The sequence below is a fragment of the Rhea pennata genome, chromosome Z (genome assembly GCF_028389875.1).
Source record: "Rhea pennata isolate bPtePen1 chromosome Z, bPtePen1.pri, whole genome shotgun sequence".
In the NCBI taxonomy this organism is placed as follows: Eukaryota; Metazoa; Chordata; class Aves; order Rheiformes; family Rheidae; genus Rhea; species Rhea pennata.
Window position 1 is genome coordinate 26,039,901 of NC_084702.1, and position 15,260 is coordinate 26,055,160.

The 15,260-nt window shown below is 36.6% G+C and overlaps 1 protein-coding gene across 3 annotated transcripts in view; it reads left to right on the forward strand.

Moving 5' to 3' along the window:
* The window catches only part of PCSK5 (proprotein convertase subtilisin/kexin type 5), a 248,593-nt gene that overhangs the window by 133,940 nt on the left and 99,393 nt on the right, over positions 1-15,260 (forward strand). For all 3 annotated transcript variants that reach the window (XM_062599429.1, XM_062599430.1, XM_062599431.1), the window contains exon 10: positions 12,242-12,345. In XM_062599429.1, coding sequence (XP_062455413.1) covers positions 12,242-12,345 — 104 coding nt within the window. The remainder of the gene's footprint in view (positions 1-12,241; positions 12,346-15,260) is intronic.

A 15,260-nucleotide genomic window follows, 5' to 3' on the forward strand; every position in this document is an offset into this window, starting at 1 on the left:
TGTAGCTGCAGGTTTAGTTTTTAAAGTTGCTTTTTTGGAGAAACGACGGTCCAGTATTCAAAACAGAATATATTTTTGTTGCTGAGTTACAGTCATGAAAATAAGAGATTGTAATTGAAAAGCTGATATAATCTTAATTAGTGAGATGCTTGTATCTTATAATTAGACTTTCTTAATGCAATAGTTAGAAAAAAACTATTTGAAAAATTAATGTAATGCTATTATTTCAAAAAACACTCTTTTCAATCTTCTCAATCTCAGTTGTAAAATACTTAAGTTCATTCTAAACAATCTGCTTATACAGATAAAATTGCATGCACCAAGACTTTATTCTGCTGAAAATTTTTATGATTACTTTTTAATGAATTGACTTTGTTTATAATTTGCAATTTGTATTTCTGGATGCTGTTTTGTGAGCATTTTCTAACAAATCATTGTTATAACTGAAAATTTCAAAGAATTATTGCACACAGTACCTACAGCTAAGCTACTGCTGACTGTGATGTCTTAATGTAAACTGAGAAACTTGCACTTTATATGTAAAGTGTACCTTTGTTCTAGGTGTACTCACTGTCTAAGTGTATTATTGGGAAATGGAGGATATTGCCTGTGGATTAGTAATTTTTTTTCTAAATTAATAGTTGCTAGGATAACAGGTATCTTAGGAACAAAAAAAAAAGAATCTCTTGAAAGTTCACATGTAGTGCTGGAGGCAAAATATGCCAGTACGTGTATATAATCCTAGTAACTTTTTATATTTGAAGTGCGCTGTTCCATGATACTACGAGAGATTCAGGGTGAAAATGCGTCAGTTTCGCCTTTTTTCAAATTATGTTTAATTTCCGTAAATGGAAGATCCTCACTTATTTTCATAACTATCTTAGGCTATGTTTCTGAAGAAATACAGATGATATTAATGATACCATAAACAAGCTTCTCATGCATTTCACCACCTCATTCGCATTCCATTCACTAACTTTCCTTGCCTGTGAGTACTTACAGCTAACCTTCTGAATAAAGACACCATCAGGAAATGCAAAAAAGCTTAGGGGCTTAACTGGAACTAATTTTCCTTCAGATACAGGCTTAAATTGCATAGATTCTTCCTTAAAGTCTATATTAATATCTGTGCTAGTAACACTGATGTTTATATGAGTTTTTTTAAGATTAGTTGGAAAAGGGTTTTGCAAGGTTAGTTATGCTTTTCATTCAGTAAATTGGAGTACTTCTGAACACTTTTTGAATATTTCTGGAGTAATGTACAGTTTTATTCCACTACATACTGGAAAAAATGGATTCCATAAACTATGCAGTGGAAGACTATTGAACCCAAGAGGTCAGTTTTCCCCAGAAGCGAACTTCTATGTCTGGGAGACATCAGGGGGCTTGGAGAGTACTAGCCTCGCCTGGGTATGAGCTTGAACAGCCAAGATGTTGCTTTAACTCATGAGCAAAGATACATTAAACCAGTGGAAAATGAGCAAAACCGATTTCCACTCCAACCTGCCACTTTCTTGCTTTGATAAGCCTCAAATAGCTGATACAGGACCTAGTTCTCTTACTTGTCTGCTGATTTGATTCTTCTACTTCCTTTGCTTTTCCAAATGGAATCTGCTCCTGAAATCCTGACAACAAAGAGTTTGGGGAAGGTGGTGTACATAGGACCCTATTTTAGTGTGATGCGAACACATCTTTCGTATGAACGACTTTTTCAGTCCACTATCGGAATATCAAATGGCAAGTTTTTCTTCAGGAACCAAAGTTTTAACTGAGTTTTAAAATACTTATTTGGTATCCTGTTGGGGCATAATGCAGAAATATAGGTATGAAACTTTTATTTCACACAAAGAAAGCTATCTCATATTCTTTATATTTTATGGGGTTTTGTGGTATTCAGGTAGTTGCTTGTTTCATCTGTGAATTTCCCAGTGAATTTAGTATCCCCTTAGGTGCTATGAATAAATGCTTGCTTGTGTATTGCACCTTTTTCATATTCATTATACAATGCTGAATCTTGCTAGTTGTAAACCAACAGTTACGAGTGTAAAGTATTTAGACAGGGAGCAGTATTCTGAAAATAAACTGTTGGCATTACTTAGTGCTGTCTACTATTGACATCAAAAAGACCTTTCTCATTGATAAAGGTTTGGATTCAGGATTTGTATGAATCACAATCAGAAGAGACAATCAGTATGACGCATCTTTTCCAGTGGGCTTTGTGCCATGTTCCTAGGAGAAGCCGAATAAAAGAAGTTTTATATTGCTTTAGTGCTGCCAAAAGAAAAAGTTATACATACCTAAGCAAACTGCACGTTCCACTGTTGGTAAGCCAATATATGTGTGTTTTCCAGTTCCGACATGATAAACTGCAGGTACATGAGTTAGAAATAGCACCTGAAGTGGAAGTATTAATCTACTTTTTGTATGCTTTTTTCTCTATGGGATAGCTCTGGAGGGAAACTGTTTTTCCACAGGACTCTCTTCAGATGAGCTGTATACTTCACTTGTCTTTTCCCATATGAAGACAAGGCTAAAACAAGGTAGTGCTGGGAACAGATAAAGAATTTCAGTAAATCCTGGTAGCAACTGATCCATTCAGAGGAGGACAATGCACCTCGTTTTTTTAAAAGGCAGTAAAACTGAGTATAATCGCTGAGATGAAAGATAGCCTGAGTTCAAATTGCAAGGGGTCAGGCATGTTGGAGAAAGAGACTTCAAATTTCTGTAAACTGACTAGATACTTGCAGCACTTCCCATATTGATTGATTTTCTTACAGAGACTCCATCAAGAGGGGAGAAAAGCAGTATACTGACTGGTTGGGTGCAGTTTTGCATACAGAGAACATACTTCTCGTGTCTTCAAAGACAGGAGAGAATTTTGTCCCAGTTATGAGGAGGTTGTTTATCTGTGAATATAATCAGAGGCTAAAGGTGGTAAGAAAGTTGAAGCAAACAGTGGAAATGCCTTCATATGTAGGATCCCAGAGTAAGAGAAGGTGAGAAGTTATCAGTTTAAGTACATCAGCCTTGGCCACGTCTTTGTTCAGTTGATGAACTGTCTGTTAGAAAAGGGAAATTTAAAGACTGTGAGTTAGAAATCTTTTGTGAATCTTTTCATTTTTGGAGTAGCTTTAAAGTAATATTCTTAGTGATGAGATATTTGAAAAGTGTAAACATAAATAAATGTTTAATTTAGAACCTGTGTTTCTCTAGAGCTTTAACCACCAGTGCCACTTAGGCAATTTCAGTTATTAGGTTGAGATTCAGTTGGAAGTTCTTCCCTGAGTTAAGGTTGCCCAGTATTTTACATTTTTAGGTCGTGTTTTCAGTTACATATAACCTTGCCAAAGAGCTAAGCATTTGGCTATGTAACTTGCTTTAAAAAAGGTTTTAGGAAGATTCCATCCAGCCATTTCTTAAACTTAGTCTAGGTTAAAAAAAGATGTTTGACTGTGTTTGCTTTTAATTTTTTTATTGAGATTTAGTGTGTCTTTACTTCAGAGCAGCAGCTAGAAATAGAACAAGTGGATAGTCATTGTTCCAGTGCCAGGGCAGTGCCTTTTGCTTTTATAACTTTTGAAAAGTCTCAGTTGTTGTGTGTTTCTTTGAGAGTTTTAAGAGCTTGGCAGCTCTAGTCCATATAGTTTCCTGGTTCACTGTGTGTTCCTTAGCATCAGCTTTTGAAGGCTGAGTATGGTTTTCGCTGAAGTTACTCTTGCGGGTGCTGCCGGCCATTCATACGCTAACCTGCAGAATAGGTATACATTCTGTTTTCTGCTCCTGCAGAAAGGAGAAAACAAGGAAAGTGTAAGAGAAGCAGAATCACTGGATTGTAATCTCCTTGCAGGTGTTTTTTGAGACTCCTTTTAACACAGTGTTGTAACTCTATTGTAGTAAAAGTAGTACAGCAATACTGGAATTGGCAGACAGATGAAATCAATCACCTAGACATCTTGCTCATCATAGTTCCTAGTATTACCCTATGACAGTGTAAGGCTTCCTTAGGTGTACAGTCACATCAATTCTAAAACTCACAGCTTACCCAGGGTTTTGTTGCAATTGCTTCCAAATCATTGTCTCTCACTGTTTCTGAGTAGTCTCATTTAATTCTTCCACTGGAGAAGGTACAGTCAGGAATATGATGCAGATACCGATCTCCTCAGAAGAGTCTTCATTATTCCTTCAGAAAGTCATCATTATCAACATACAGAGGGGCCACTCATTGTTTTCTTATTGGCATCTGGGAAAAGCATGATACTCTACAGGCCCTGGACTCTGCTATCATTTGATGTACTGCAGATTTGGTACAAGTACAAAAATATACGGCTGATTATCCTTCTATTAGTCTAAAGGAATATATCTATCATGTCATAGCATAACTGCACTCTCTCTTGATTTCTTTGAAGGTGCACTTCAGAGTCTTGTTCCCTGAAAAGAAACCTTAAAGACCACCCGTCTTCCATAAAAAATGGGCTTTAACAAACTGGATGCACATGCTCACTTTTGCAGCAGAGGTCCATTGTTTACATATCTGTGAATATTGTCAATTATTAATATAATTTTAACAAATTATCTGCTGGCATATCTGCTTTCCAACTCTATTCTGTGAGTCTCTGCCATGGCTAAAAATAGCACACTTACTCTTCCAGGAGAATAATCAGCCACTTTTCAAAAATTCAATATCTATGGAAACATAGAGACTGCTACTGCCTTGAGAAGTTAGGTAAAGTCATTAAATACAGATTTTGGAATTTGATCAAGATACAGAATCTGTTATATTTGTGAGCAGAGCTAGAATAGGTCAAGCACGCATAAGGTTTTTACCTGTCCCAGAATGAAACCGTCAGCCCATAAAGGTTCACTGAAGCAACTGCTGAATTCTGAAAGGAAAAAATGGTATTCGCCTACTCTAGCACCTCTAGTTTACTTATTGCTCTGCTCTGCTTAGTGTAAGATAATGCATAAAAACACAAGGAAGCAAATCTTTTTTTTTTTGTTAAAATTAAAGTATACTTTCCTATTTTTAGGTAAAAATCTAAATAGCTTTGACCCAAATCAACAAATGCTTTTCTGTACAAAAATCGAAACCTATCTATGCAACAGAAAAGTGTTGATGAGAAGCATTTCAAAATTCTTTTTCTGAAAGGAATAACTTAGCAAAACAAAAATAACTGTGAAAGGTTTTTAGGATCCATATTTTGACAGAAATGATTAATCTAGTTTAATTTAATTATCGTATTAAATAATCAATTTGGTCTTGGAAGACTCTGCCATTTTTTGTCGCATTTAGATGGCCTTTATTGATTATTTCCTCTCCATCTTCACCTCAGTCTCTTCTCATGTCTTTCACATCCTGTTTCTTGCATTTGGACACTTGTCATACACTTTTCCAGAACCTTCGGAACAGCTTTCTGAGAAATTTTTTTGGAAGAACTATCAGTCATCACCTCTGTATCTGTTCTCCACTTTTTTGTGGTTGTTTGTTCGTAGAAAGAATTGTGTCAGCCTCTGTAATACTGTAAGAAAACTGAAGTGGGACAGATTGTCAGTGTATACATTGAGCCTATTGCTTGCAATTCTAAACTTGTACAGCCATAGTCTGTGTTTTGTCCTAAAAGTCAATAGTAAGGTAATCTGAAAGATGATTGTAGCCAATCCCAAAGTCTTTAAACACTGACACATGAAGAGACTAGGATGCACTGTAGAAACTGTGGAGATGTTGCACTAACATCAGCTGAATGACATGAAATAGAGCCAGACATAAACTAATGAAGATAATGTTATAAACGCAAATGTTAGTACCTTGAAAAGAACTCTAAAAAGATACATCTTTAAACCAAAAAGTTATGAAGTTTTAGAATTTTTCAGTTTGAGATATTTAAAGTGTATGTATTTAAGATATTAATAATATATATAGAATTTAAAACTGTTAGTGACTGTTGAGTTAGACAGATCCAATGTATCTTACCACAGTGATCCTTGGTGAATGTCAGGGCATTTCCAAATGTATTTGCTTTGAATTACACACTCTTAATGAGTTTTAGTTAGCATTTTGTTTCCAGAGCCATAACATTTCTCTTCTTTATTCAGGACTTAAAGTAAGATATTGATAGAAAAAGAGGAGAAATATGACAATTAGTGTAAAAGGCCACTGAGCAGTTTTGATCCTAGAAAGATATTTTCCTCAAATATGTCGTTAACTGCACATCTCTTTAGACAGAGGTCTATTGCATATGCCCTCAATACTACTAATAATTGACCTTTGTCTTACAGCATTTTCAACTACCATTAATCTTTTTGAGCAAAGCTTATCTGTAGCCAAACTTGAGTTTGTCCTGGCTTTTTTTCAAGTGGCTCTTACTTGGTGAAATTGAATGGGAATCAGAAATTAGTATCAGAAGTGAGAAATTTCTGTAGTGCCACCTGGAACCCAGAAAATAACTCTAAGCACGGAATAGAGTGCTAACTCCGAACTGACCAACTAAGGGAAGGTTTTGTTTGATGTAATAATTGGGTGAGCAGTGCTTTACCAGATAAAAAACACTAGAGCAGAAACAAAAAATTTGCATTTGCAGTGAAAGAAGTAAGTGCTGATCAGCAAACACATTATTTTCTTTTCTATCAGGGAATTAACAAGGTTATTTGCAGAGTGACATAATGCTCAGAACCTCTAAGAGTGTCAGGCATGTTAAAACGTGTTGTGTGTGTGCACATGTGTGCATAGCTAGGTTCTTTAACATTGGGGTCCATTTTTGTATCTCCTGATTTTCAGGAATAAAATGATTTTAGTGTAGGCCATTTAGATATCGCATGATAGGTACAACAATCAAAGGCTGTCTTCCTGTCTTACTCCGCTTAAAATCATGTGCTGCAACAGACATCTTCACACTGACTCTGTGCAACCTGAGAAAGAAAAATGATTCCTATTAACATCGGCAATATTCCTGTCCGAGGGGCTATAAATAGGGCCATTAGGGCAGGTAATTGGGCAGTAACATGGGACCTGTTGGCTGATTTGTAAGAGATGGGGAAGTGTGAATTAACTAGGCAAATTTTGTTATGTGTTGTTTAGGAATTTATCGTAGGGTCCTTAAGGATAAGGTCATGCAGACATCAGTGCTGAAAATGCTGTTGTTGGAACACAAGTTGTAATTTTAAAACTACTAACAATTTTTTGTGTTATCTCCTACCACACTACAAGATGTCTAGGGCACAGAGATTACATTTTAGATGGCTTATAGAAATAATTATCCATGTCTGTCCTGTCAGAGCTAACATTTCCTAAGAAAGTCATTTGATACTTCCAGATTGAAAGGTGATTGTTTTTCTTAATCCACCTTGTGATACTGTGTTTTTTTCTTGATCATCTGAAGAAAATTTCATTGTATTCTTCCAGTAATGCTCATCAGTCTTGGCTGTTTTGGCAAGAAATATTTTTTTTCAAATAGACCATCGTCATCACATTTTTTCAAATAGACCATCATCATCACACTCACACTTCTGATTATTAAGATAATGTAACAATTATTACTCATTTTGCTAATTGTATCATTTTGCTAAAAATACAAGACTAAATTTTGATCCCATTTATATCATTATTGCATTCAGTGATATTTTTGCTAATTGTCCCTCTGGCACTAATTATTTATTTTGAACAGTTATTTTTGGCACTGTATAATTATGCAAGAGGATAGCACATGAATTCTTTCCTTTTTCCAGAAGTAGCCCTATTGTCATGAGGGAGACTACTTGTGGAATGAAGAAATCAAATTTGGCCAAAAAAAATGACCTACTATCTCTAAGCAGTTAGAATAATGATATTTGTTCCTCTTTAAAGATACAGTTAAATATCAAATGACTATTACTGTTGTATAAGTTAATGCACTTGTTCTGTTTAGTTTTTTCTCATTTACCGTATTTCATAAACATTTTAAGAAGCTTGGAAGAGAGAGAGCTATATCTCCAAGTATAAATAGTTTATTGAGTACATGACATTCATTACTTTTTGGCTGTTGGACAAACAATTTTGTATCTAATTATTCTCACTTTTGATCATTCTGGTATGATTTTGAGTATTGTCTGGTATGTATAATCCCAAGGCAGTTCCAGATGAGACACTGAAAAATTTTTTTCTTGGGAGGAATTTGTTCAGTTCTTGAAATCAATCCATTATCAAGCAGAGTTAGTCCTGTGCTTGTTAATGCATTTGTTCATTTCAAGATGTTTAGCCATTAATTCTTCTGAGATTAATCAAGCAGTAAATCAATTAACATCAGTGACATCTTGTCTGGATCTGTGGCCCACATGGCTAGCAAACAACTGTTTACTCATTTAGGCTCCAATTTTGACATGTTTAACAAATATTTGGCGAATTCTGTGATTTTTCCAGATGGATTAGAGTTGGCTGGTTGAGTGTCTTGTTTAAAAACAATTAAAAAAAACTCTTCTTCCAAATGAACTGCTATTTTGACTTCATTCCAGTTCCTTTTTTTTTATAATTAAGGTTTCTGAAAAAAAATATGGATAAACAATTGCAGGCTTAATTTGTAGCAAATGAAGTGTCTACTGTAGAGAGGAAATTCCAGTCTGACAGTAACTCAATTTTTCATATAGTGAAGGTCAGATTATAGGCTCCAGAAGTTGGTTTGAATATTGTTCTTATACTATTAAATCTCTAGATATAAATATGCCCAAACTGTCATTCCTTAAGAAGAAAATATAAATAAAATATATCTCATGATTTCTGCAGTAAGAAGACAAATGTGGAGGTTGTATGAGAAGCAGGCTGATTTAACTATATCCTTTTTTGTGTCCTGGAAATCAGTCTGTGATCAAAAGTTTTCTGCTCCAGAAATTCTTCTGTTATTTTTTATGATTAGTTAAGAAGGTAGATAAAACAGCAAATGGTTTGGTTTTCAAGATCTACTATGTTTTTTGTTTCTAAAAGTAAACTGTGGTTTTGATGCATAGTCGCATTTTCTGACGAGCAACTAATTCCAATTTATAAGAGTTCAGTACTAGCTAGTGGAGGCTGCTATATCTTTATATCCTTTATATCCATTCCTCTTTAAATAATCAGTTGAATGTGGTAGAATATGACTCTCTCATTTTAAAATTGAGAGAAGTATTAGCCCATGAGCCAGCAATGTGCCCTTGTGGCCAGGAAGGCCAATGGTCTCCTGGGGTGCATTGGGAAGAGTGTTGTCAGCAGGTGGAGGGAGGTGATCCTGCCCCTCTACTCAGCCCTGGGGAGGCCTCAGCTCGAGTACTGTGTCCAGTTCTGGGCTCCCCAGGACAAGAGAGACATGGAGCTACTGGAGAGAGTCCAGCGTAGGGCTGCACGGATGATCCGAGGGCTGGAGCACCTGCCCTATGAGGAACGGCTGCGAGAGCTGGGCCTCTTCAGCCTGGGGAAGAGAAGACTGAGGGGGGATCTGTATAACAGTGTATGCAAATACGTTACAGGGAGGTGTCAAGGGGATAGGGCTGGACTCTTTTCAGTGGTGCCATGTGACAGGACAAGAGGCAATGGGCAGAAATTGAAGCACAGGCAGTTCTGCCTGACCGTGAGGGGGAATTTCTTCCCTGTGAGAGTGACAGAGCACTGGACCAGGTTGCCCAGAGAGGTTGTGGAGTCTCCTTCTCTGGAGATATTCAAGGCCCACCTGGATGCAACCCTGTCTAACATGGTCTAGGTGACCCTGCTTGAGCAGTGGGGGGTTGGACTAGATCATCTCCAGAGGTCCCTTCCAACGTCAACCATTCTGTGATTCCGTGATTCTGTGATTATAGTACCATATTTTTCACCAGGAGCCTGGACAGTTTGCTCTATGAAGCAACAGATTGTTTAGTTTCCAGATTATAAAGAATGAAACTCTTGGGATTCCTAGAGATCTTCTTGAAGGCCTGAAATTTCTTGTCCCAAGACTCTACACAGACTCCCAATGAAATTCCTGAGCTAGTATAAAATGCTACAGATTTTCTTTTCTTGAAGCACATTATGTGACTGTCTAAGCACACTCTGTCTTACAAGCCCTTAATGCTCATTATATTCCATGACATTTCCTTTTTTTTGCAGTTGTTTTTTTACCAGCTCAGCTGGATAAACAGTTGTTGTCCAGCTGTCTAGTGTGAGAGATTTCACCTTAAAGGAAAAAAAAATCTAACTTCGAGCATATTAATGTTTTAATAAAAGTTCAAGGCCAGTAAGCATCAGCTCTCTCACCTCCCCTTAAATGATAATTTATACATGGGAGTACCATCATACCGTGTGCTCACAGAGGTAGAGGAGAAGTTAAATAGTTACAAAGTGATACAGTTAGGAAGAAATTACAAAAATATCTGTTTGCAGTGAATAAGAGATTCACTTATAAATCATTATCCTTCTTCAGGTTATTCCAGCTCTGTTTCCTGTGATATCCCAGCTGTAGCTAGAACGGTGCTAGTTTACGTCAGCTTAGCATGGACCCCACATCCCTCCAGGGTAATGTTCTGTGAAGGAAAGGATACACTGAGAAATAAAATGGTACTACTGCAAAGGAAGCAATAAAACCGTGTAGTAAAACAGTGTGGTACTCTGCTTTGTACTGTCCTGTATAACCTACTTGCATAAAAGAAGTCTGACATTTTTAGCAATTCTGTTGGATTTCAAGCTGGTGGACTGTGGCTATTGAAAAGTAAAATGTGCAAAAATCAGTTACGTGAGTGAATGTTCTTTACAAATCCCAAGTTTATATAGAATTTTAGACCATAGTTTTGAAATGTAACTGTTTTTCATTTGCTCTAGTTTCACCCAGACAGGTAAACTCCTTTTGGTTAATACCCATCAATATATGTCTGTAAGTCCACTAGGGATAAGAAAGAGGCAAGTTTTTCTAGGAACAGGTTGAATACAGGTGGCAGTAACTTCTGTGTCCTTACTGGTTTCTCCTAAAGTTCCAGTTTGTGAAAGGTGAAATTTGTCATCTAAAAACCTGCATTTATGCAGCTTGAAAGAAAGAGAAAGTACTCATCTCTTTGTACTATCACATGTATTCATTGAGTTTTCCCACTAGCTTGATGTCAGCTCACAGGTAAAGATTATACTTCCATAGTTAAACACCATACGGCACTGATCATTCTGTTATTTCCAAGAAGATATAAAATTTTGAGAAAACAAATTCTGGAAGATATGAGACACTGGCAGGGCAGAGAGGCAACCCGCACGACATTCAGCTATGCACATACAACATGGAGATGAGTGAGATTATCTGCGTTTTCCAATGACAGGAGATCCTGTAGAAGAATGAGATATTTCTGGAAGTTTTGTTTTTTCCCATGGCTGCTTCCCAAAGCTATTTCTCATAGAAATTTCTGCTTACCAGACAATGTGTCACTGTAGTGTAGGGTCACTTCCTGTGATGGCAATGTCCCCCTCACCTCAGAAAGTAACCTACTCAAATCATTCATGCATTGATGTTCCCTACAGTCCTACTTCCCCACACAGCTTCCACCTGCAAGGTGGAGGGCAGAGAAACTGAAGAGGACAATGAGATAGGAGAGCAAGGCCTGAGTATTCATCTTTGTGCTCTAAGCATGAGCACCTGGAAGAAGTCAATTGTCTGCCAGCGCAAGTGACTTCTCATTCAAAACAAAGATAAATGAGTAATATTTTTTTAGTGAGGATGCAAACAGCATCATCTTTCATTGTCCCAGTGGACCGGTTATTAGAACTCCATTAAAGTAATTTACCTCTGTGTTATCGTACACTTGCTGTGTAATTCATTTTTGGCAATTTGGGCTTTTTAAAAAATACCAGCAGAGCCACAGTGAATTTCAGGGCCCATGATAATAGGCAAGTGAATAACAACAGAAACATTTGAAATTTTCAGTGAGCCATCATTGTACTTTCTTTTCCCTGTGGTCAGGGTAGGTAACCAGGTGTAGTGGTTGGCGGTCATATGAATTACCTCTGGGTGAAATGTATTCCTTTATCTTCCCTGGCTTAGCAAAGTGTTAAAAGTTTCATACAATGGAACACTTCTTATGTATCTTTATAGTCTACTTAATGCAAAACTCAGAGCTATATAAATAGCTGCATATAGTAAGTCTGTAAAATTAGAACTTTATTTTGAATGGAGCATAGGGAAGAGAAGTTAGGATTGTTTTGGTTTGGATATTTTTTTAATTCACATTACCTTTTATCCCTCCATTCCTATAGAATATGTCTGATTTGTTACTTTATCTTTCCCCTTTTTCATAGTCCATTTCTGACCTGGAGAGACATACAGCATATTATTGTAAGGACTTCACGTGCAGGACATCTGAATGCTAACGACTGGAAAACCAATGCGGCTGGTTATAAGGGTGAGCTTCCTTTCTTCTTTGCCATCAGAGGCAAAAGGACTGTTGTCATTTTTGAAGAGAAAATATTTTCAAGTAGTTTGTTTGACCCTATGTTATGCTTAGCCTTGAGTCTTTCATTAACAACAGGAGCCTGTCCTCTCTTTGTTAAAGAAGAGCTCTTAAAGTAACTAAAAACCAAAACGGCAGCTACCAAATGTGTTGTCCAGATACTGATAGTCCCTTTCAGCCCTACTTTGTGCACTGCTGGAAGAAAACTAAGTAAATCAAGTGTCTTTAAATTTTTTCGTGTATAGCTAGTGTAGCTTGTATAGCTAGTATACTGATAGAATAGCATAGAGTTGAAGCTGTAGTGGTTATCAGATTCAGCCCATGGTCTCATTTAGGATTGTTACCCACTTTGATTAAAAATGACAAAACAGTATTTTCAAATTTCTACTTTATTTGACTCTTCCTACATTTTTAATATTTAAAGTTTCTATCTGTTTTAAAATGATAAAATATTGAGCTATCAGTCAGGATTCTAATGGGGTTTAAATAATACTCTTCAATCACCCGTAACAAAGTTTTCTTAAATTTTGTCAAACTAGTGGCAAACCACTAATCTAGACAAAATTCTGGCAGACAATATATAACCTCAAGATGTACAATATATTGCACTCTTGCACCGTGAGTCAGAAAAGGAAAAAAGGATAAGTCCTATCAATGCACATTGAAATTACCTTTTTAGGCTGTATCTTTTGTAATGCAAGCAGAAATAAACAATCGTAGCACTAGATAAGACATATTTTCAAGGTGGGTGAAACTGGACCTTGAATTCATACAATATTCTATTTCAATGTAGGTTGACTTCTGAGTCCCATTCACTAAACTCATACTGCTTTCTGTCTGGATTGTATCTAAAAAAAAAAGGGAATGGCTTATTTCTGGTTCTCTTTTCATGAGATTTCTATCCAAGACTGCAGTACTGTTTTAAGATCAGAATAAGTATTGATTTGAAGTCTTTTGTGTGAGAATCTCTTGGGAGCAGAATATAACATGTAAGAACCATCAAATATTTTCCCTGGTTTCACTTTAAAACTGAAACCTAACTTTAATCTATTCCAGATCAAGGCACTGTTTCTACAGAGCATCTTTAATATATCATTCTGACCTGTGACACTTCTGCTGCAAGTGAATAGAAACCAAAACAAAAAAAAAATTCATTTTTGGATCCAAACAAGACCCAAACTACAGAGGATAGATTTAGAAATGGGCATTTGACTCCAAGCCCCTCACCATGTGAAGGTTTTGACATTCACAAGGCTGGTTTTATACAATCTACAAAAAGCGCAAACCTATATACAAAAACACATACAGTAGGAAATAGATACTTCCTTACTTATGATAACATTACAGTATTTGTTATTATGAAACATACCCCAGGATTTAAAAAGTATGGTCAGGAGATTGTGACTGTATTATCATTTTATTGGAGTTATCTGAAATTCAAATAGTCTTTTAAGTAGCATAAAATAGAGGGATTTTCTTTTCCCCAGCTCACTTTCAAAATTCTGTCTTTTAGTGTTTTTCCACTTGTTTCCCAAGAGAGGCAGACACCCTATGATGCATTTCACAGCAGCTGTCACTCATTAGGAGAGGAGAAGTCACACTGATATCCCAGCAGTAGCAGCATTGGCAGCAGGGTTTGTGTTGTTTTGCCACTGCCGCTAGCTTAATCTGAATCCTGGGAGCCACAGGTTTTAACATTTGTTGTAGCAAACAGATAGCAAGAAAAAGAGATGAGAAAGGTTTCTCCTCCACTTGTGCAAAATCATGAACATAGATAAGCTCAACTGTGGGACTGGAAGTCAGGAAACACAACCTGACCTGGCAGAACTCTGCTGCAGTCTCCATGGTGGACTGAAAAAGAAAAAGACAAACGAAAAATGCCTCGACCTCTATGGAGCTCAGGAATCAACTTTAACCCAAATAAAAGCATGAGTTTTAACTAAATTATTTTGGCAACTTAGGCTGAGCAAATGGTTCCAATAAAAATCCAACTCTCTTTAAACCTCTGTTGGTTTTGGAAGAAGGAGAAGCAAAAGATTTAGATTAAATCACAACATCTAAACCTGAACTGAAAAGGGGGTTTGCACACCACTGCTGGCGAGACTGAAACAGTATTTTACTATTGCACGTGGCAATATTTAGTATAATATTACACTATTATCCTTCACTGTTGCCAAGAGTAACAATTAAAGTACAGTTTTTCATAAATGAATTACTCTGTCAGACTGAGTTCCTTAAGGAATTATATCATAATTTTGTTGATGGTAAGATCCATATTTCTTCCAAGGCATGTCCACAGAAAGGAAAGAAGGGGGAAGATTGTCTTTAAAATTAAGTAGAGAGGGTCACAAGAAACAAATCTCCCTTTCTTCCATACGTGCTGAGGAGCAAAGAAAAAAATGAAGAGAAAGAGAAAGACAGGCTTACTCCTTTAGAAATGAGAACTGAAAGGGTGAAAACAACAAAAACTTGGAAGAACCTCTCACTCCGCAAAGGGTCAGTAAAGCCTGCTAGTTGAAAGTGGGTACCTTTTCAGCGGGCTGTTTTACTGGGCTGCATGGCAACACCAAGCCTTGCTATAGTCACTTACATTGTTTCTCCCTTGCAGAACACTTACAGAAGGAGCTCACACATGTCATTATTGGTTGTAAGATCTCCATCTTTTATGTCTTGCATTAATAATAAAAAAAAGATTAATTCATGAAAAGCACTTGAGCCAATCAGTGATTTACCAAAGCAAAGGCAGCTGTTTGTTTTGTTTTCTGGCAAATAAGCAGCTTTCATTAAAAGTATATCAACAGAGTAAGACCAGGAATGGGCAAGAATTTTTTCTTGTTAGTTTTTTTAGTTATTGTTTCATTGTCAGC